At 37.8% G+C, this 23,753-nt stretch overlaps 1 protein-coding gene across 3 annotated transcripts in view; it reads left to right on the top strand.

Annotated features, from left to right (window-relative positions):
• The first annotated feature begins 687 nt into the window (after positions 1 to 687).
• Positions 688 to 23,753, top strand: part of RNGTT (RNA guanylyltransferase and 5'-phosphatase) — a 181,056-nt gene continuing 157,990 nt past the window's right edge. For 2 of the 3 annotated variants that reach the window (XM_075145461.1, XM_075145460.1), the window contains exons 1-6: positions 689 to 912; positions 8,240 to 8,349; positions 15,070 to 15,173; positions 15,303 to 15,391; positions 18,827 to 18,902; positions 22,090 to 22,339. In XM_075145461.1, the coding sequence (XP_075001562.1) occupies positions 849 to 912; positions 8,240 to 8,349; positions 15,070 to 15,173; positions 15,303 to 15,391; positions 18,827 to 18,902; positions 22,090 to 22,339 (693 nt within the window). In that variant the 5' untranslated portion in view covers positions 689 to 848. Of the gene's footprint in view, positions 913 to 8,239; positions 8,350 to 15,069; positions 15,174 to 15,302; positions 15,392 to 18,826; positions 18,903 to 22,089; positions 22,340 to 23,753 lie in introns of all 3 variants that reach the window. The other variant, XM_075145462.1, reaches the window with a different exon arrangement.

The following is a 23,753-nucleotide window of genomic DNA, read 5'->3' as shown; positions in this document are numbered from 1 at the left end:
AATTACTTCCTCTTCCAAGTACCTGCCCAGTCTCCCCTGAAGCCCATGTAAACTCTTCACATGTGCAACAGCCTTTGCCAGGCAGTCCCGCAGCTCTGGTTTCTGTTGCACAAGTGATCCCTCCAACCAAGCTTCTGCTGGTTTCTCATTACGGGCCCCACAGCCCTCACTCGTAGAAGCCCGTGCCACTCTGCGACTACCTCTCTTCCAGGCTACTCCCCACTGTATCACCTCCTTTCCAGGCCGCGGAGCCCTGGCGCGGGCTGCCCTCTTCGAGGGAAAAACCTTCCTCACTCTTCATTGGGAGTCTTTCCCAGCCCCAACATGCCTTTTTCGGAGACGAGGCAAACAAAGCTCAACCAGCACCTCGGGCTTGTGCAGCTGCACAGCCCGGCACCGGCACCACGAAGCGCCCCGTATCGCTCTCCCCACCTTTCCCGCTACCCCCCAAAGGAGCGACAGGTCCCGCGGCCTGAGGCTCGCTGCAGAGCCCTTTCCCCGCTACCCTCACCCCCTCCCGAAGGCCCCGGCCTGGCCCGCGCCGCCAGCGGCTTTCCCCGCCGCTCCGCGGGGCAGCCCCTAGGCCGCCGGGCCAGGCAGCCACCGGCCGGTCACCCCCCCGCTCCCGGCACCGCGAGCCTCGCGCCCCGACCCGGAAGCGGAAGCGGCCGCGGCGGTGCACTGTGGGCTAGCGGCGGCTGAGGCGGCGCTGGGTCTGAATGAAGGCGCCGCGGGCGAGGGGCCGCCGCCGCTGTTGAGCGCCCCGGGGCCGCGCCCGCCCGCACCCTGCGCCCCATCCCCCTTCCCCCCCGCGGGCGGGCAGCGGCGGCGGCCGCCCGGGCCTTGCCATGTCCTACAACAAGATCCCGCCGCGCTGGCTCCACTGCCCCAGGAGGGGGCAGCCCGTGGCAGGTGAGCGCCCGGCTCGGCCCGGCCCGGTCCTGCCCCGGGGCGGCTGTGTGGCGGCAGCGGGGACGGCCCCCTCGCCTCCGCTGCGCTCCCCTGCCCGCCGGTCCCGGTCCCCCGCTCCCCCTCAGAGCCGCGGGGCGGGCGAAGGCCGTCTTGGGGCCGCCGCGGCCCCTCGCCCTCCAGCCCGGCCGAGGCTCTTTGTCCCGGAGCCGCGGTTGTGCTGGTGCGGGGGCGCCGGGCGGCCGTCTCCCCTGGAGCTCCCTGGGCCGGTGTTTGTCCCGGAGCTGACTTCCCGCAGGGCGGTTGTGTTCTCTAAAGCCCAGCCCGCAGCAGGGCTTTCCCTTAAGCGCGGGGGCTAGCCCTCCCTTCGGCTAGGGCAATCCCTGAAACCGATTCGCCCCGGCTCCGTCGCAGGGGTGCCGGCCCGCTCCTGCCCATGGGAGCATTAATGCTGGGTTCTCGCTTCGCGCTGGTTAAGTTTAGGACTAAAACTTTTCCGGTCCGTCACATCTGATGAGAGAGACGGCAGCCGGACGTGCAGAAGCTGCCATACTGGAGCATACCTCAGCCCTGACGAGTCCCTGTGCAGCCTCTTCCTTGTTTGGGTTTTTTTTTTTTGTCCCCCCCCCCGAAGGCTCTGATGTTTATCAGTGTTGATCTGTTACTGGGCCGACCGACAGTGACCTGTCAGTCACTGGTGTGTTACTAAGCTGTTTAGCTGGAAGGATGACTTTAAGTGCTGTACTCCAAAGTTTTGTGTTTCAGGCTTTGTCAATAATTACTGTCATCTTGGATGTTCTCACCTGTAACACGCTGTCTGTCTCGATTGTTGCTAGTCTTGCTGGCATCTGGTGGCAGTGAATTAGGTATCATGTAAACACAGATTTTTTTGATTGTGAGTTAACTACCATCCTGACTTTAGATTAATGTTTCCCCTGCTGCCTGGTATGAGATAGAGTAAACAAACTTTGCTCTTTTTAGTTTTCTCAAGTTCTTTACTTTATAAGGTAAGCAATTCCAAACCCCAGTTTTTTTTTCCGCCATATTTTCTGGTTTTCACTCCTTTAATCTTCCTATCTGTGATAATTTAAAAGTATTTTTTCAAAACACAGCATTTGCTACTCAGCGTGCTATTCTAGATGGCACTGTGCCATGATTTGATTAATAGTTACAATTCCTGCATTTTCTATCGCACATTTCTGCATCATCTTCTTACGTTTTTTTTGATGGCAGTTGGTTGTGGAACTGAAGACACCGATGACTGTTTACAGTTTTATTTAGAACCTGGCGAGACATCTAAGTAGGCTTAATCTTCCTATCAACATGCATTATTTGGCATTTATCAGTATATAATTTCAGTTGTTCATTTTGTGGGTTATTGGTTTCCCACAAGTTTCTTATATTTCTCTGAGCTTGACTCAACAAGCCTTGTCGTATTGCTCATCTCCATTATCTCTTTTTCCTGATTGGTGGCAAATGCATTGCTTTGTATCTAATAAGAAGTTTGAGAGCCCAGGTTGTTAGCCTTTGACCACCACAAAAATAGGCTAATGACTCTATATTCTTTGGTTTTTTTCTCAGCAAGTTCTTGATCTCTTGAATTTTTTGGTTTTGCTTGTTTGTCTTTTAAGCCATGGCTTGTCAAAAATAGTAACACAGAATAAGCAAGAACGCAGTTCATCAGCATGTCATCTGCTGCGCCATCATTGCTTGTGTGTTTGTTTATTCAGTATCTGCAAGGTAATTCTTTTCCATTCGGTGCGATCATGCACAAGAAGTAACTGCACAAAAAAAAGGAAGGTGCTTTGTTCATCTCTTTGGCTGCTTTATTGTAATGTATTTTTACATTAGTTCACTTGATTTATAGTTTTGTGTGTGTATAACTTCCAAAAAGTCATAGTAAACCATCAGTCTTCTCTCCTTTTTTGCTATTTTACATTCAAAGACATCTAAGAGTTTTATTGAGACATAATTTTTAGAGTTTATTGATGTTGGTACTGTCTCCCAGATGTGTTATATTCTAGTTTGAATTAGCATTTCAATCAAATTTCTAAGCATCTGTGCATAACTTTATTCCCATCTGATAGTGTAATAGTAATGATGTTGCCGAGCAAGGTTTGTCTGGCTTCTGTGGACTAACATTCATCAAGTGTTTGGTCATGACCGTCTTGTCTTATGGTTCGGCATCTAGAATTTCTAGGTGACCTCAAATACAAGTACTAATGTGCAGGACCATTCATTCTGAATGAGGTGAATTGATTTATGTTTCCCATTATTTTCTGGTTTACTTCTTTAAATATTGGTGTTTTGCTGCCACTTTCTGGTTTTATGGTACAGCCATTGTTCAGATGGAACATTTTCACATTTATTGCATTGTGATAGTACCTCAGTCACATACTTGATGAAAAGAGCTTTCTCTGAACTCTTAGATCTGAAGTGATCGGGTTGCTTCAGCCTCACTACCTTGGCATCGCCATCTCTGCAGGTACCTATTTTTTATAACCACCGAAAACCCAGTCCATTTTGTTTTTGTCACGGAGAGTGCTAGCAAGATATTGAAGAAAAGATGAGAAGCGTCTCAGCAGTGTCTTTCAGTCTTCTTCTATTGATTCATGTGAGTTAATTCTGTTCTAGACATACATGCGGCATGCAGAACGGTGAGATCTTATTAAAAACATCCATATAGCATATGGTATAGAGATAGCACCTTAAATAGAAGAGTAACACCTCTGGTTCAGGAAGTTGCTGAGCTATAACTTGTTGTAGTTGGGGAGAATAATCTGATGATGGATTATCATTGCCATCGTCTTACACTCTTTCCTAGGCATCTGTTATTGTCCTGTTTTGGTGATGAGATACGAGGTGAAATGGATGCTTTGACCCAGCATAGTTGTTCTTGAAACAGAAGACTGTTACTTTTTAGGGTGGTGTTTTTTTTTTTTTAATTGCGGATTTTACTATTTCATCTTATGAAAATCTCTCTTTCTTAGCCTTGGTCACTTTACGCAGTCTAGCCTTCCTAATCAATGCTCAATCTAAACGTACCATGGTCATAAATAATTAGTGGCTACTGTCATGTATTGGGTTGATGACTTCATGTGACAGAAAATTAGACTAAATTAAGGGTAGCGTTTTCACTGGTATGGTCTAGAATTAAAGTTTTAAGAAAAGATAAAAAATGTGCCAAAATTTGAGCATGTATACGTAGGAAGTTTGAAGTCTTACATTGTTCACTTTGATTTCTCTCGGATTTTTCCACTTGATGTGTATGCTCTGACATACTGGACTTTTTATTTTTAGAATTTTTACCTATTTTTCAACCTAAAGAAATACCTTCTGTTATACAACTAACTAATTCAGAAAATGGTTTTTAGTATCGCCTTTCCAAAACTATTTGACAAATTTGAACTTAATTGTGGAAGTAGGTTAATCATCAAGTGTCAAGGTTCCAGTAACATTTTGAAGTTAATTTGAAAATTCGATTGAGGAGTTACAATTATTATCATAATTTAATTTAGATACACTAATGACTTGGGATGCTTTGATATCCATGTAAAACATCACCTTGTTACTGTCGGATTGTCTAGTTCAACATAAATAATTGGTTATTTAATTTTCAAATGCTTATGCATGGAGGCTTGAGTTGCATCAGTTTTTACTACAACACTTCTTTAGCACAAGATGTAGGGCAGAACTGTAGCAAAGATTGTAGCTACTGCCTCATTTATACTTGCCCATATTACTCAGAAAGGTTAGAAATCTTTCTTAGAATTTAAGCTTAGATTTTCTGTAGCTTAATGACACTTGCCTGGAAGGGGCTTATATGCACACTGGGAAGGAGGATTTTCAAGCTTCTGTAAAAAGATCAAATAGCAAATTTGCCAGGTAGGGAAATTTTTTTTTTGTTACAAGAAGAACACAATATGAGATCGTATTCATGATCTTTAATACATGTGTAGCAGTCACAATTTAGAAAAACACAGGAATGTAAATTAGGAAGATAGTGCTTACTGCAGAGGAATAATGTGAGGTTATATTGCAGAGAAACATAATTTATTAAAAAAAAAACACCAAAAAAACCCCAAAGGAATAAAAAAAAAACCCCAAACAAACGAAAAAGACCCCAGAGCCATTGTTTTCATAATCTTATTAAAAAATTTCCCTAAATTGGAACTAAATTACATGCATTCACTGCTGTCTTCTGACCTTGGCAGGCAGCTTGTTTGCTGCCATATGAGATCATGATACCACCAAACTGCAATTTGTAGAAGTTGGGCACCTAAATATTCCAATGATCTGGGTTTTACTACTTTACCAAGTGATAGTAAATGGTCTCTATTAAAATACTCATCACTTCCAGAGCTGTGTAAAGGTGTTCAAATGCTGCAGGGAATGCTGACTAGACTACTTTGCCTGTCTTTTCCTGGTGATGAACAGGAAGGTATTGTGATAGCTCAGAAGGAAATCAGAGTGAAAATCAGACACTAAATCAAGGTCTTTTAGAAGACGGAGAACAGGAGAGTCTTCAGTGCGATTGTACAGTCTCTAATCAGATGCTACAGGAAACAATCTTAACCTCCAGGCACTGTTTTCCAACTCTATTCTCTTTTCCCAGTATCTCGTAAAGGATGGTAGTTTTCCAGTGTATCCATTGACTCTTGTCAGTGCAGCTCCTTTTCTTAATTGAATGCCTTGGCAAAAAAAAAGTTTAGGTACATTCTTCATGTTCTGTAATGGGTGAGTGGATGTATTAGGATGGTAATGACAAGTGGCAAAGCTGACTAAAACACTTTCAAGCATGCTTGATGTTTTGCAAAATTTATTGTAATGATAGATGTTTGCATTAAGATAATCCAAAATTAGGATTTGCATAATCAGTCTGTACAGAGGAAGATTACAAGTTAATGTGGAAGGGTTAATAGTGAGTGAGAGAGGCTGAATGATAGTGTTGAAGGTGACAGGGACACAAGCAAGAGAATTAAATATCAAGAATAAAGAATAAAGAAAATTAAAAATCAAGAAATGAGGAAATGGAGGGGAGGCAGCCATGACCAGGGAGGAGATGTATAACTGGTGGAATGAAAAGGCAGAGGGAAGTAGAGTGAAGTTAGGAGTTTTTCTAACAGTTAAAAAAGTTGAAGTTAAAGTGACTATAAATTTAATGTGTATGTTGACTGTATGACTGAATAACTTTTAGCTCTAAAGGTTGGAAGGGTCTCAGACAAGTGTAACAGTGAGAGTGTTTCTCATGTTGCTGATTAACATCAAACCTGAGCTAACAAGTTGCGTAAAGCTTCTCAGTTTCTGTCACTATCTGTCTCCTGTGGTTTATAATGTCTCTTTCCTAAAAGTTAAATGCTCATTTGAGACTATATAAGATGTTTCGATAGAATTTAAGGCTACAGAGAACTCTATGAACTTTAATTTATTGTGTAGAGAAACCTCTTAGCAGCATTCATTTAGTGAAAATGGTATGCATTTTCTATTTTTACAAAGAGCTTCTTTGAGCTTCTCTCTCAAAACTTGATTTCTAGCTGAATACAATGGGCATTCTAGTGTCTTTTTGTTCCATGTGGTTTTGTTTTGCTGAAAATGAGAGGATTTTGTTTCTTTTATTATGAGGAAATGTTCTGTCTTGATGAGAAAGCAGTATTTTCATGAGTAATTTAGAAGAATTTTTTAGGATTATTGCTGGGTGTGCTGATTCACTTGAGGATCTGAAACTGAACGTTTAAGTACTGCATAAAGACTAGTGGATGGTGGCTATTACTCTACATTACACAGCTGAACAGATGCATTTTAGTTTGGTTTAAAGAATACTATAGAAAGGTGTTATGTTTTTCCTTAGTTCAAAATATTGTGTGGGTATTTATGTTTCTAAATAGGAAAAGCTTTTTAAAAGCTACTCAAGTTTAAAAAAAAAAAAGTAATCATATATAGAATGAACTGTCTTTTTTTCCCCTCTAGGAAATAGGTAGGTTAACTGCTATTAGCAGCATTTTAGAAATATAATTTGACAACATCAGGATCTAGCAGCACTTTTTTTCCTGGAGAAGATTTATGTTTGGTGCTCCAATTTGGAGTTCTTCCTGCATTAAAAAACCAATTCTGCTGGCTCTTCTGTGCCATACAATTATATGGTTGCATTTCCTTTGGCTTTAGAAGGTCTGTCTTTCTAACAGCATGGCAACAGTTTTATTTAAAAAAAAAAAAAAAAAAAAGGAGGAAAGTTCTGGGGCAATAATTTTTTTGTGTTTTCTTGGGGAAGGGTTTATTGGGTCAGTCTTGGGATATAATTCATTTAAATATTTTCATAGCTATTTAGAAATGCTGAGGTTCTCCCAGTTTTACTCCCTGCCTATACCATTAACCTTGGTGTGGCTGGGCAGATATGCCAGGTCTCTTTCTCACTATCAGTTTGGATTCATTTTCCACAACTAACTGCAGTTCAGGGTCCCAGGTGCACGTGGGAGGAGTGTGCCACTTCCCAGGCAGACGTGGTGGCAGTGACCTGGGCTCTAAGTTCTTGTCTGTTTGGAAGTGCAGGAAGAGCTGTTGGGTCAGTGCTGTACTTGGAGGGAAAGGCATGCCTGTAGCTTGCTGGGGTTCAGAAAGAAAGAACTAGAGATCTCTAATGAGATTATTTCAGATATTCTGTGGTGGACGTGATGAATGAAAAATAAAAGCAATATTAAAAAAAATTTTGGGTTTCTAGGGAGTGATGGATGTAGTCCAGTAAGTACTAACTCCGGTCAAGTTTTTGTTGCGGTTTTGTAACTTCCCCGATGACTGAACTGCATGTAGGTGTTGTGTTTTGGAGGGAAGGTTGAACACTGAACAACAGGCCTTATGGAGTTAGAAAGATCTGTAGTGCATAGATGTTCTGGACCAAAAGCATTTTTTTTTTGCAGTGATCTTGACCATGTTTTATGTTTGTAGGTAGTCAAAGCTGATGTTTACATGGTTGGGTAACAAACTGTCATTTAAAATGCTATTTTCACGTTTTTAACTGTTCCGAGTTTAAATTTTCTCTGTTAAGTAGCTCCGCAGCTTAAATCACACTAAAAGCTAGCTAAAAATGTTAAATTACTTTGTTTTATATGAGCTGACCTGTATTTCCTCTAAACTTATAAACTTATTCGTGAATTGTGAGAACTCATAACTAAAAAATATTCCAATTCAACTGTTATTGATACTTTTCCTGCCATTATTTTTCATTGAAGGTAAACCTATAAATCTGCTCCACATGTTGCTTTGAAATCACCAAGTTCTAAGTGTATATATACATGAGTATACATAAAATACTGCAAAATTTGATTATCTTCCATAGGGAAGTTTTTACCTTTGAAGACAATGTTAGGACCAAGATATGATGAACAGGTTGCTGAAGAAAATCGTTTTCACCCGAGTATGTTATCCAACTACTTAAAGAGTCTGAAGGTAAAGTTAAATTTTCTAGTAATTGAAACATTACTTTAATTATTACTGTTTATTCAAATGTTGCTTTTCAGATTTAAGAAAAAAGTGGTTGATGACTTCCTTTGGGACATCTGTACAGAAAATTTATTTTTTTGTTTACATTTTCAGGTTTTCTCTACATTTCCAAAAGTGCTTTCTTACAGGCAAGAATTGTGAAAAATCCTCCAGCTCATTCCCTGTATTAGCAGCAAGAATCTCACTCTTCTCTGTTATTACTCTTGCATCTTGGAGCGATGTCATTGTCAGAATTCAGATAGTCTGAGTTTGTAGTTTTACAAATGACTCTTGCATATGGATATGTTGCTATTTTGCTTATAGGAATGAAAGCATTTAAAAGTGAAAGGAGAATTTCATAGAACTCTTCTGTAGTTTCAATGCATAATTTTCTTGTTTTGATGCATAGAATGCTTTATGGTATCTAACCAGTCATACCCAAGTACGGAAGAAAGCAATTTATGGATTTTATCCAGTAAGTTCTTAGTGAAAAAAATGCATAAATAGAAAAAAATTTAGGAACATGGATTGGGACCCAGGAAGGTGGGTGGATGCCTTTATCATTGGGTTACAGAGTTGTGCTTCTGGCTTATTTCTTCATTCTCTGTTTTGCCAATTTCTGTCTGTCTGCTTCAGCTTGCATGTTGTTCTGCACCGTAGCACAACTTTTGACAATAAAAGTGGGGAACAGGACCTTTCCAGCCTTTCATGTAGGTCTATGAAGTGTTCTGCCCAGTCCAGTGCATCTGGAGATGTGGTAAATGGGATTTTGAACCTCCCAGGCAAAGAAAGGCCTACAACCTAATTCTTTTAATCTGTTTATTGAACAGGTTATATAGGTTAGCACCATTTTTTTTTGACTGTGTGTTTTATAAAACTAATCACGCTAGTGACACTTTTTCCTGTGGGTTTTTTTGTTTTCTTTTTTTTTGCTGTTGATCTAAGTTAAATTAATTCTGAACTTGTTTAACAATATCAGAGCTTACACATCAGAAGAATCAGGTGACTAAAATATGAGAATCTTAATTTTATGAATCTTATTTAGGCTTAGGTATGAAGTAGATGGTGAGCTACTCTGTAGCAGTGATAGAAGTACCTGTGGGCTAATGTGATAAGAAAGTACTATCAGTGAAGCATATGTGCCTGTTCTCAGGTGCTTGAACTGTTAGGATTTTTCTTGTTTGAATTCTTGGATCTATGCATCTAAAGTCTACTTGAGTTCCTCTTTTATGCATTATGTTGTTTTTGACTCTGACTGGCTTTAATGGGCATACCTAGAAATTTTCCAAACCCAATCTTATTCATGGTTTAAAGTAATTTAAAATTCTGCATATATTTTGAAGCTATAGAGAACTTCAGAGACTTCCTCAGAATTTCTGACTATTTGCTTGTTAGTGTTTTGTCATCAAAAAAGAAATAGTGGTGAGCCTTCATAGCCTTTCCACTAGGCACGTCAATCAGTTCTGTTGCAATACTACAAGTTCATAATGTCTTGAGTGAAATCAGATAATTAGACTCTGATAGTACAATTGCTAGCATGAGGATCCCCACTTATATTTTGGTAATTTTGCTTAACAAGCAGAACATATAATTTCTCTCAAACTTGCTGTTCTATCAAATCTATTGTGTTGTCTTGAACCCTGGTATTGTTGCTAAATGTTTGCTATTTGAAAACATAAGATTTTTTTATTTGCCCAGATATGCAGTGAATTACTAGAGTGCTATATTTGTAGAACAGCAGTTTACCAACAATCCGGCAATGAAATGAATGTGCAATTGAGGAGACCTTGAAAAGTGGATTTTCCCAAGGCAAAAGTAGCTCAATGTGCATGGTTCTCATAATTTTACTGCAGTGTGTTTTACTGCTAATACTTTGCAGGATGAGTCACTTCTGAAACCTGGTTTTTACTTAAGTCCATATAATTTATCTCCCAAATAAGAGACTGCAGCAGAAACTTTTACATCTGGATTTTGGTAATAGTGAGATATTGCTGCTACCACAGATTTTTGAAGGTATCAGTTCAGCATTTAAGACAACATCTGTCTGGGAGGAACTTTCTCTAACAAGCTTTCTGTGCAATTCCTTTTTCTCGTGGAGCTGGTTGCTGAAAATCTGAACGTTAGAAACTGATTTGATACGGGATAGCAACCCCGTTTTTCTTCTGATTGCCAATATTGACATAGTATTTTAATGGTCTCATAAAAAAAATTTGCGGGAGCAATTGGTGACAGTGTGAATAATTTAATTTTTTAAATTTCTTTCTTGAGTAGGTAGGTTAGTACTGTTTGTGCTTTATAAAAGGTAGTTTTATTTCTGTTATGAAAAGCTAGGACATTAGTTAACTCAAAAGAATGTCGGGGCAATGAGTATGCTCAAGTTACAATATTCCTATTAGGAAAACTAGTTATCAGTTTCCAGGCACGTTATTGTTTTCACGGATAAATTGAATCACTGATTCAAACTGTTTTCCTCAAATAAGAAATGCAAGAAAAAAATCCTGGGACTGGAGAGTATTCAGTGTATTGTAGTATGCTCTCTCCCTCCTGGGAAGGATGTTTTCAAGTTCCAACATCTAATGAGAAACTTCTGGGGTCATACAGGGGGAACCTAGCTAAGCCCGTTTAATCGCACAGCAGCAGAAGAGCACATGCATGAGGCATTAATAGCTGGAGATAGCTGGAATGTGAGGAAGTGAGGAGGAAAGCTTTTATAACTGTAGGAGGACATGGAGAGCCTGGCCAAAATAAGTATGAGCAGAATGGAGGTGGTATGAAGATCTTGGTAGTATTGTATGTAGAAGATGAGAATTTCAAGCTATTGAGGAGCCTTTTTTTCCTTCTATCCAGTCATCTTTTACAATTAGAAGCAAGAAAAATAACTAGTTTCAATTGTGTTTCAATGTGGTGTCTAAGACTGTAGTGTTGCAACAGTCCTTGTAAGAAATAAATGTATGTTTTAGTGAGAAGTTGCTCAACAATTTGAAATTATTCTTTCTTCCAAGGCTGTGTCCTTCAATGGGCGTGGTGGACTGAAAGATGTGACTCATGCAAAACACTGGCAGGAAAAACATTTTTTTCCAGTGGGTGACTATCTGTTTTAGCTTAGATAGTTTTTCAAAAATCAGCTCCTATTAAGAACTTTCTAAGAGCAAACTTATGAGAGCATGACTGAGAGGATGGCTGTGATGACTGGTGTGATGTCAGGGTTTCAGAGGAGAGCAAAGCACCTGCGTGATGAACGTACAAGTACTAGAATCTATTCTATAGGCGAGAATTGTGGTCGGTTAGGACAAGCATAGTATAACTCCAGTTCAGTGACTGAATTGTTTCGATTCCTGTGGTATCAGTGTTTTTTTGCATGGATTTTTGGAACATCGTAATTGTATACTTTGATATGTTACATAATCCCTGCCTGCTTTTTAAAAATTTCTTTATCCTTCTTTTCTGCCTTGCACTCTTTAAATTGTAGTGTGTTATGTGTGGCTAACCCCATGAACTGAGAGAGCAAATGTTTATGCTTTCTGTAAAGCAAGGAAACTGCTTTCAGGCATTATACCTTATACCATATGCTCTATATGCCATACATGCTTTTATAGCTTCAGCTAAATTATTACGGATGCCTATTTGGTTTACTGCTTCATGAAATGTGTGAGGAACAGTGTCACTTCACAAGACCTTCACTTGTATATGATTGAAATGATTCATAATAATTGCAAAGGAATACCAGGCCAGAAGTCCTAGAGTCCTGTAGTTCAGAATTTCCTTTCTAGCAGACACTTTGCTACGTTTCATTCTCCTATTCAAATTAAATGCAACATCCCAAATGCTTGGTGACATTTTGGGTCTGAAGTACGTTGTAGTGTTCTCCTGGCTTCTACATGTCCGTCAGGAAACTGAAATCTATGAGTATGTTCAAAAGAGTAATTTCTAAAAGTTGAGGGAAAAGCATGCGAGTATTCTTTGAGCTTAAAAGCTTTGACATAAAATTAATTTTTGTACTTTCACGCATCTTCTCAGTGATAATTCTTCATTGTAGCAGGAGTTTGGGGAAGTTTGGAGGCTTCTGGTGGGAACATTTGAAGCTGCTGGTATTTGAGAACAGTGGGGTTGGGAATTGGCTTTGAGTTTTCAACACTAAAATGGAATTGTATCTCTCCTGCTTTTGGATGGGAGGATGTGAAACTATGTTCTGCAAATCACTTGCATTTCTTCTTGTAGCTCCCCTTTAAAAATTTGATATATTAAACAATGTTACATTTTAATCTGTCTTCATGCTTTTATTAAAGGTTGTTTTCCTCACGATTCTTTTTCCCTTTCTCCAGACTGTCAGATGATACAGCATTTTTTTCCAAGAGTAGTTCACATTTTGGAATGTCTTCTTTCTTACTAGACTGGAACTGAATGCAAAAACCTTTAATTTAAAACGATGTTTTCATTAAATCTTAATCTTACTTTGAAAATAACTTTTTTCCCCTTAGCTGAGGACATCTTGGAAGCGTTTTTGGGGCATGTCATGTTACTGGAAGATACTCTGTGGATTCCCTCCATGGAGCCATTGCTTGTGTAGAATGGTAGAAAAATATCTAAATAGTTTTCATAGAACTAGCTCTTTTTAGATGCACTTTTCTATCCTGGCATGTTGTCCTGTACAATCACCTAGAAGTACTGGTGTGGGAATATATTACTCTCCTCTGAAGACTTATTTTGAACTGCTTTATGTCAGTGTTGTAGTGTTACGGACCTACAGTCTGTAGCACCTGGAAATTTTGTGGTCTTACTTGTGAATTAAGTAGTCTTTGAGATATTTGCTAAATGCTGTTGAGAATGGAGGGGAAGGAAAGTAACCACTGAATTAATTGCCTTTTGTATACTTCCTACAAAATTAATCACTGGCTAGTATGCTGTCAGTCTGTATGATTAGCAGCTCGGTTGACACGAAATATTTGAAGTTTCAGGTGATGTAGCATTGTTTTCAGGTGGACCCCTATGGAAGTAGCTTGTATTTCTGCAAAACACAGTACTCAAAGTAAATAAAGCATTCTGAATACAATATACAAAGTTGAAGTAAACAAGGAGAAATTCAGAACTGATTTGGATATTACACTACAAATACTTAATGCTGCTGACATAACATTATGATGCTTTTTAATATCTGATTATGAAAGTATAAAAGTATTATAAAAGTATTATAAAAGTATATCATCAGAACTTTGAATACGATGGATAACTACCTCTGTAGATAATTGGAAATTTGTTTTTGGGGTCTACTGAACAACAATATCCATGTGAAGCAGCTGTTTCTGAACTAGATTCCAGTTATAATTGGAACTTATCTTTTCTGAATTGTCTGGAAGCAGTGTTTTAATTCGTAATTCTTCCAACTGCACTGCTAAATTATTGCCAGTCTGTTGACCTTAAGGTAAATAAAATCTGATCAAAATCCTGTGTATGAGTATGTGCTGGAGTTTTAAATATATCAAAGATGGAGTATTCTTCTATGTTTTTGCATGCGTAACATGCTTCAGTGTTATAGTATTTTTAAGTGCACTATTGATGTATCTTTAAAAAAGACAAAGCTATGGAACAAGGATTTTGCTAAACTACCACTCTTAAAATGCCTTTTAAAAAGACATCTGGTTTCATGGTGAGGATCCTACCTGAAAGCATGACATTCAGCATTTTGACCAAAAGCAACTACTTGCACTTATAAGACAGGAAACCAGGAATACTTCCAGTACACAGGTGTGTTAGTGAGCTGGTTTTGCACAGTAATACTGGGAGTTTATGGTTGCTGGAAATTTTGTTTGGACCATGGATCAGTAGGATGCACTTTGCTGATGTTCTCTGTGTGTTGGATGCCACACAGCGGAATTTCTGCTTTCCAAAAATTTCTGCTTTTTGAAAACACAGTAACTTCCACAAGGTTGCTTTAAAAGACTATTTTACAGCTATAAAAAACAAACACTAAAAAAGTAAGTTCATGCACAAGGGGACACATTAGGATAGAGTGGGCAAGGCAGCCTGAACTCAGGTACGTCCTAATATCTGAGTGGTTGACACTGCCACCTTAATGACTGACAGCATCTTTGAAAATTTCAAGTTGTTTCACATTTTAGCTTTGAATAAAATGTTTCTGAGAATTTAAGGGAATTTTTTTTTTAAACTTGAAAATTTGTTCATTTGTTTTGCACTCTAATTTAATGGATGGGTAAATTAAGCTGATTTATTTTTTCTCAGAGTATACTTATATGTAAGTCTCAATAGTTAATTTTTCTTATGGTACTTCCACTGTGTCAGTATTTAATATTGTTCTGCTTAAAGCATAAGAGCACCTGATTCCACCTTATTTGTCTTTTAACATGTTAAAATAATTCTTTACCAGATACATTCCTGCTGTTAGCAGATCTTATTTAGAAACGTTGGTGGGAACAAACTGAAGTTTTTGAATTGATGGCTAGTGCCAATTCAGACACCAGCTTTCACAAAGAAACACAGATGACTGTGATAGTGGTAAAATACAGATTTTGTGAACAAATGCAATATTTAAGAATTTTTAAACTTGCAACTGTAGCCTGCTATTGCTTTTAATTTGGATGTTATTAGCCATTTAGTATTTATGCACTGATATTTGAACCACATATATAAGTTTACTTTATTTTTTATTTTTTGTGTGTTTTTTTTTTTTAGGTTAAAATGGGTTTACTGGTAGACTTGACCAACACCACTAGATTCTATGATAGGAATGATATAGAGAAAGAGGGGATTAAATATATAAAGCTCCAGTGTAAAGGGTAAGTTGTCTGCACTTTTTTAATATTTAGCTTTTAATTTGAAAGATCATACTGAAGTAATTAATGTTTTTTTTTCCTCTTCCTTTTCCCCCAGCTGTCTCCTAATCTGTGTGTTCCTGTGTTTTTCAGGCATGGTGAGTGCCCTACACCTGAGAATACAGAAACATTTATCCGTGTATGTGAACACTTCAGTGATAAGAATCCCTCAGAGCTTATAGGTATGTCTTCTCCTGTCCATTATATCCATCTTATATCTTCAGTACAGTGTTTATGCATATGCAGATTTGATTGCTTTTACTCCAGAAACCAGTATGTTTCTGTTTTTTACAGAAACTGGTATGTTTCTGCATCCATCAGTTTGATTACAGCTATCAACTTAATGCAGAAAAATATACAGTCTTAAGAACTGTTTACAAATACATGATACTAACATTGTGTTTTTGTAACTTCTGCTGATACAAATGCAGGTTATGTATTGCTTAAGTATTGTTTTTGTCATTTGATGGTCTGGCTTACTTGAAGTCATATTTGATAACTGAATGATCAGAGATTCTTTAGCAAATCTCACAAAGCAGCTGATTAATTGCTGGAAACTGGTAATGGATATCAGGCTAAGTTTTTCTTCTGTGGTGTACTGTCTCGCAGTGAATATTTGAATGTTCTTAAGGATAATTTTTTTTTTACCCAAAGCAAAATAAATTCTCAGTTTAGTTTGGGTGGCTTCTAGTTAAGCATATTAATATTCAACTCTATCTGCAAACTGTCGGAGACAAGAAATTACTTTGCAGCTGAGTTTCCAGAGTTAGAATGGATATTGTCCTCAAGCCTCTTTGATGACAATTCTGCGACCTTCCTGAATCTGAATGTTTGTGCGACTTAGGAGTGCGTGGAATAGTTGTTAGTGTCACTGATAACAGCTTGGTAAATTAAGCTGGTATGTTCATACAGTTTAGGATTCATAGAGAATCATAGAATTGTACAGTAGTTCAGATTGTTGGAAGGGACCTGTGGAAATCAGCGAGTCAGCTGCCCTTCCTTAGAGCAGGGCCAGCTAAAGCAGCTTTCTCAGGGCTGTGCCCGTTTGGGTTTTGTCCATCTCCAAGCTTGGGGACTCCACAACATCTTCTGGCAACCTCTTCCGTTGTTTGCTCACCCTTACAATATACAGGGTTTTTTTTTTCCTTATGTTTAAACAGAATTTATTGTATTTCAATTTGTACCCATTGCTTCTTGTCCTGTCACAGGATACCACTGAGAATCTTTTTTTTTTTTCTTTTCCCCCCAGTGCTTGAGAGACTTAATTTGGGCACACACTTTTCCACATAATTTTCTTTTAGGTACTTTCTTATTTATTTATTTCACATAGAATGCAACTTTAATTTGAGACCTATGTTTTCTTCTCTAAACTGTAATGCAAGTATGTGATATGAAAAATGAGGCACTGCTAAATGAGAGTGGGTGGGATCAGTCATCAACAATATTTCAGAACTTGCACCAGAACTTGAAATATTGTTGATGACTGATCCCACTCACTCTCATTTAGCAGTGCCTCATTTTTCATTCTCTTTTTGCAGTTCCTTCACTTGGTCCTCCAACAGATTTTAGAACTTGAAATATTGTTATGGTCAGCAATTTATGTGGAGCAGGGATAGCATGGTGATATCCTATAAATAGCAGACCCATTTAACTGGCATTTCAACTTTTAAAATGCCATTTTTAGTGTTGAATCACTAACTTTTTGACTTCTATGAATTTTGGAATGTTCTTCCATTATTTAGATTGTTTCATCTCTATGGAAAAAAAAGTCAATTAGAAAGAGTCAAGAAGAAAATAATGTGGTGACTAAGCTTTTAAATAACCTGTGGTTTAGGCTTTCATAGTAAAAGAGAAATGTTGGGATTTTCCATTTCCCTTCCATGAATTACTGAAAAATTGTTTCTGGTTCTGGACACTTGTTTCCTCTGACAGAGCATCAGAGGGACTGGCGTGGAGGATGTTTTTATCAAAAGCGAAAGCAGTCTGCAGTAGTGGTAGTACTGCACCCTGTGTGATCTTTCCCTTCCAAGCCGTTGGTCTCATTGCTGAGATGCTTATCTTTGTCATGTGTATAAAATTATTGACTTAACCTTTTTGGTAGCAGTAACAGCTGCAGGACTTATTGATAGCAATTGTGTGCAATTTCATTTCCAGTATCAAGATTAGATATGAAAAGAGACTGAAATGTGAATGATAAGTGAACAAAATTTTCTATTCAGCTAGAACAATATAGGATGGAAATGTTATTTTTGCAACTTGAAGGACTGGAGTATGCCTGCCAACCTTAAGGAAACAAAATGCAAAAATTTTGCTTAAGCAGAAAACAAAGGAGAAATGATTGCTGGGAACAAATTCTATACGGAAGCTAAAATTAACTTCATCTGATGCAGGTTACATAGTTTTTAATATTATTAAATGGTTGGAATGGATGAATCTGAGAAATTCGTAGTAGTTTTTGCCTTGCTTTATTACGAAGGGGAGCTTGGTGGGTGGGCACAAAACCTGATCCTGATACAGTTGATATATGTATCTGTTTACCCATATAAAGTTTCTGGGTTTTATCAGTCTACTCTTTATAGCACTTTTTGGATTTCCAGTAAAAAAAAAAAATACTTGCAGTGTAGGGGAGCGTATAGTAAAAAAGACAGATATTCACATTTTGTCTGAATAAGCATCAAGTGAATTGTTGCTGAACTTACTTTACTAACTATAGTAGAGAAATAAGGAAATCAGTAAAGGCTTAAGTGACTTGCTTCATGGTCACAACTGAAAAATATGTTAAGAATAATTGCGTTTGGTGTTAGTGGAAACTTTAATACTCTGATATTTATAATTTAAAATGCAGTATGAGGAAGAGGCAACATTTTGCCTGAATCCTTCACGACATTTTTAATAACACAAGTTTTCAGACTGGTTTGTTTATCACTAGATGGTGCTGTTGCCTTGAGAGGAAAAAAAAGTTCCAATGCATTTGATTCTTCCCCTCCTTTCACTGGGGGATGAATTCAGTAAAATAGAGGCTGAAGACTTAATTCTTTTTTTCTTGCATTGAAAAGCTAAGTAATTGAAGGTGATTATACTGTTGCATAGTTTTCTTTTTGTAGTTTTTTTCCCAAATTAATAAGTCTGGTCTTAGCATGGTAATAGCAAATTTGAAATAGAATTGTGGTCCATTGACACTGCTTTCAAGTTTGAGGTAGAGTAATCTGGGGGTAATTATTTTTTGCCTGATGGTGTGAAATGAATGTCATGCTTCTTGAATCCACTAAAAGCACAATTACTGAGTTTGATTGTATTGTCTTCAGATAAGCACTTCAGCAGTCATAAAAAATACTTTTAATCTTACCTGTATTAGCCATATTTCAGTTGCATTAAGTTAGTGCTCTTGAGTTGGGATAAACTGAAGTATCCTATACTCTTGTTGCTAATAATTTGCAGAAAGAATGTAAAAAAATTGCTTTTTAGACTTATGTGATCTGGGCTGCCTTGATGGGAAGGGAGAAGAACTCTTTGATGTTACTGGTGAAGGTAGAAGGATCCAAAAACATACTTGTGAAACCAAAGCATGTTTGTTAAAACTACTTGCAAATGATATGCCCTTTTCTTGTCTTGTCTAGGTGTCCATTGCACACATGGTTTCAATAGAACTGGATTTCTGATCTGTGCCTTTTTGGTCGAGAAGTTGGACTGGAGGTAACTTTGAATGTTAATTCCTAGGATTTTGTGGAGCGTGACCAAAGGCATCTTCAGTATGTTTCACTCATTGTCCTGACAGCTATCCTAATGTATTCACTGTTTGTTATTTTAAAACTGCCTACTAATCTTGAGCAAACAACCTATATTAACATTATTCATATCATCCCTTGGTAGCTTAGCCTGTTTCAGTCAAACTTTCCAGGTCTGGTAGGTCAAACGTCAGCTGTACCTGCTGTGTGTGGGCTTTTAGGAGTGTATATATTGTATTGTGTCTCTTCCCTGTGACATGTCCCACATTTTGAGTAAGAATGTAGAGTTCAGAGATGCCTGAAAGATTATTTCTCTTACCTTTTCATCTTTTTCACGTAGGTTTGCATGTCGGCTTTTTTGGGGGTTTTTGGGTTCTGAAGAGAAGAGATTAGCCAGAGCAACAGCAGAGTGACATACTTGCTTCTGAAGGGTTGGCGGGAGACAAAGTCCTTGTGTCTAGCTTGTTGTTTGACTAAAGCCTACAGCATGCTTCTTTGCAGACTCACCTGGCTTTTCTGTGATTTAAAAATGTTGGTGCCTTCATAAAGAGTAGTGATCTTTTTCAAATAACATTAGTGTAAAAAAAAATGGCCTGTACCATGCTGGTGGGCATGACTTTTGCACGTTTGGTAGTATTAACGAAACACTATTTCCTTGCTGATGGGGTCCCATGCAAGGCATGTTTCTTAACAAGACCCTTAAGCATTCTGATGATATTTCTTGTATGGTCCTTTAAGTGAAGAAAATTCTAATCCTGTTGGAGCATTTTATTATGACTGGACATACAGTTATTTGCTGCTTAGCATGTATGTGCAAGCTGTTTGCAAAGAACTAGGTCATTGTTGTCAGTAAACTTGGAATAAAGACATTGGAGTAATGGAGACAGAACACCATTAGTGGGTGGCTGAATCTTGGCAGAATCTTAGCTGAGTATAGGAAGTAGACACAGATACAAATATCTTTATAGTATGATTCTAGTTGTTCCTATGAACTGGAAAATTTGTATGCTTTTAATCTAACAATTTAAAAGCAGCATGCAATAATTAGACTCAGAATTGGTCCTTTGTTCTGAAGAGGAAATGCACTTGAATCTCCTGCTTTTATGCAACCTCACTTTATTTTCAGACCTCAGTGGGAAAAGCCTTAAAAGTTAACAGCCATGTCTTTTTTTTTTTTTTTTTTTTTTTTTTTAGTTCATTCGGGTAGTTAATTGTATCAAGTTTGTTCATCTCTGTCAGATTTTTTTAACAGAACGCCCAGATATCACCTGGTAGGGAAAAATGTCCACAGCAAAAGAATGGATTTCGGCAAGGTGGTAGTTAATGTTAAGCATTGTATCAAGATAAATCCAATTTGCTGTATCATTCTTTAAAATAAGGCACTGTTATTTGCTGATGAGGAAGTAAGATTTTCCTTATGGAAAAATCCATCCATATTCATTCCTTAGGCATATGATATAGGAGAGCTGCTGATGTATTGTGAATACTGAGATGTATTTTATAGTTAGTTTAAAGAAAGGTCATCCAGACTGAAAGCTCTCCAGCTAGTGAGCAGAAACCTTACTTGATTCTCTTTTTCACAACTCTCACAATTTTTCCAAAAGACTGCTGTGTTTCTAGAACTTGCAGAATATGTTTTCTTTCAGCTAGGTTTCTGTGCTTGAAATCTGTGCTGTCTCTTTTGGCTTTCACTGCCATCTATTCCAGAACAGTATAGAGTTCTTCTAATATCATGAGAGACAAATTTGAATGTCTTTCAGGCCCTATCCCTTTTGGTTTGTTTTGTCCTTCCAATGGCATTGATTACAGAAGATGTGAAACAATTTAAGAAAGATACCAAAATGAAAAACGTCTTGTGAGGAAGAAATTAGGAGTCTTGGAAAACAGAATGGGGAAGAAAGCTCCTTCTAAATAACTCAGATTCTTAAACTGTCATTTGTGAGATCCGATGACCGACCATCTGATAGTCTCACTCTGGAAAGCATTTTGTTTCCTACTCTTACCAAAGATCAGAAGAGAGAACCAAACTTACTGGTTCTTAGGAAGTGTTTCTGTCTATTCTAGGAAATTTGCCTCATAAAGTTCTCAGGCTCCTTCCCATACTGTACAGATCAGACAAAAAAATGCCTTTTGTATTTAAATTCTTTTCTCCATTTTAGCTATATGTTTTCCTTGTTCCAGTGGCAGGCTGTTTTCTTATCTGAAAAAAATTCTTTTCACAGCATGTAATATGTGCTTTTGTTCCAGCTTTAAGATACGTGCTTGTCAAGAAGCCTAACAGGGGCATGTACCTTTTGTGATTTCTCCTCTTTTATTTAGCAAGGTTTCTAAATGTTGATCCATGGAGCATTACTGCTCTACGCAGCCATTATAAATTGGAGACAGAATTATGTCCAGTGTTTTCTGTTAAACATTTTCATAGGATCTCTGAAAATAGCAACAATAAAACCCTTGTGCTGTGCTCGCTGTTGTATATTTTTGAGTGCTTTCCAGTTGGCTAGTAAAGGTATATGACTGTTAGTTTTGGTTTCTAATTTTTTTGTGATCCAGTCACGCACTTAAGATTGTGTTAGCTGCATAGTAAAAGGCTTCTGAATTACAGGTTTTTATGAGAAACTTCTGGAAAGAGAAGTAATTTCAAAAGATTAGGATGCTTTTTTCCAGTGTGATAGCAAAACCTCCAATGAAAAGAAAGAGAATTCTTAGGGGGAAAAATGTAGCCATGTTTGAACTTCAACACTTGCATTTTTCTTCATTAAGGTTGTTCATCTTTTTCTTTGGTCTTTTTTGTCTTCATTCAGTCCTTAAGTACTCAGCTACATGTCACCCATTCCTTTTTTGTAGCAATAATAAAAGTTTTACCTAGGTGACCGGCAGACCACTATTGGCTACAATAAGGAGACAAAGCAGTGCAAGCTGCAGTTACTTCTGAGAACATACGCAGTGCATACGTAATTGTGCAGAATCTTGTGCAAGAGCAACTGTTGCCAGGCTGATATAAGCATGATGTTTCAAATATAATGAATGTTTTTGCAATTACCAGTTTGGAATTTGTTTTAATTCTCAGTCCCAAAAAATCTTAATTTGGTAAGACAGAACATGACTAAAACATGTAAATTAAGCATCCAGAGTAATTTTCAATTTTTATTTGACAGTATTGAGGCTGCTGTGGCTACTTTTGCTCAGGCTAGACCACCAGGTATTTATAAAGGTGACTATTTGAAGGAATTATTTCGTCGTTATGGAGATGAAGATGATGCACCGTCACCACCTGAGCTACCAGAATGGTGCTTTGATGAAGATGAAGAGGAGGACGATGATAATGGTAAAACAGGAGGCCAAGAATCAGAACCTGGATCATCAAGCTCTTCCTTTGGCAAGAGGAGAAAAGAACGCCTAAAACTGGTATTTTTGATTAAGAACTTAATATTCTAATTGCTAAACTTAATTTCATAAACTCATAGTCATCAGTTACTACATAATATATGCTATACAAGTGTCAGTGCTCTTGCAAATGAGGACTGGTAGTATTGTCTCTAACTAGGAAAAACTGGTAGATTCATTGCAAGCTTTCGTATGTTTCCTGTATGAACCTTGAACTTTAACATTCAACACCTCAACTATTCCAGTTGTAAAAATGACTTAAAATTTTTCTAATATAACAATTTTTTTTTTAAATTTGGGTTGAGATAGTAAAGTGCTTTTTAATTATTCACTCTATCTTTAGAGGTGAAATGTTATGGGATGTGTGTGTAAACAGTTTTTACTTTTTTTTTTTGTAGTCATGGGATGAAATTCAGAATTTTTTAAATTCAGTGCTTATTTTGGTAAATATTCTTACTTTTGGAAATTTGGGAGGATTGAGAATTGGATTAGGAAAAAGCAATATGAGCTTAAAAGGCAGCTTTGAAATTATATTTTCCTCAAAGCTGTTTTAACTGTTTAATGGTAAGAAATATGGCTGATCACTTATTAGGATTATTTTGACATACATTTGCATAATTCTGATGAAAAAAGTTACTGTAGTTACCATAGTGCGGAACTAATACTCAAGTACAAAGAATATACTTGTATCATCTGAAGACTAATGACTTCGTTCTTTCCAAATTCCTGACTCTTTTTTTTTATTTGCAGATAAAGTAGGGGAGAATGTTGCTGAGTGCAAAAATAGATTCAGTTCTTTTTACATAATACTGAATTATTTTACTTGTGTGCTGAGGTGTGTTTGTTTGCGAACACTTGGAAATCCTTATATGAAATACGCTGCAAAAATGCATTTTGTTGTTACTGCAGCTGCTCAACATGGTTTACAGATGGAGTATGGAAGAAATTAGCCTGAAAGGAATACAAAATCTAGTCCAAGAAGCAAGATCAACTTTGAAAATTTTCAAATAGTCCATCAGCTGGAATAAAAAGCCCACACTGTAAAAATCTATAGTAAAAATATATTCAGGGATATGGCCACTATCTTCATTAGCCTTGCAGTAAAACATTGATATATAAAAAAATTCATTTGGGCTGGAACCTCAAAACTGTTTTTTTGACTCACCTTTGGATGCATTAGCAAATGAGGTATGATGGTGAGGTCCAATGACAGCCTCTTTTCAGCAAGTATACAACTAAACAAGTCTGTTTAACAGGAGTCATGATACTGGCTTCCCAGGCTTTTTCTTATCTGCCACCATAGTTTTTTTGAAAGCTGGAAGCTAAATTATACGAATAAGCATATTAATAACTAAAAGTTAATTATGAGTTAGAAAATTTATGAAAGAAAGAATCATCTAGTTAATATGCATATTCGTATAATTCAGTTTTACAG

The sequence above is a fragment of the Calonectris borealis genome, chromosome 3, assembly GCF_964195595.1.
Source record: "Calonectris borealis chromosome 3, bCalBor7.hap1.2, whole genome shotgun sequence".
Classification (NCBI taxonomy): Eukaryota; Metazoa; Chordata; class Aves; order Procellariiformes; family Procellariidae; genus Calonectris; species Calonectris borealis.
The sequence above is the reverse complement of the archived record's forward strand: the minus strand, read 5'-3'. Positions and strand labels throughout refer to the sequence as shown.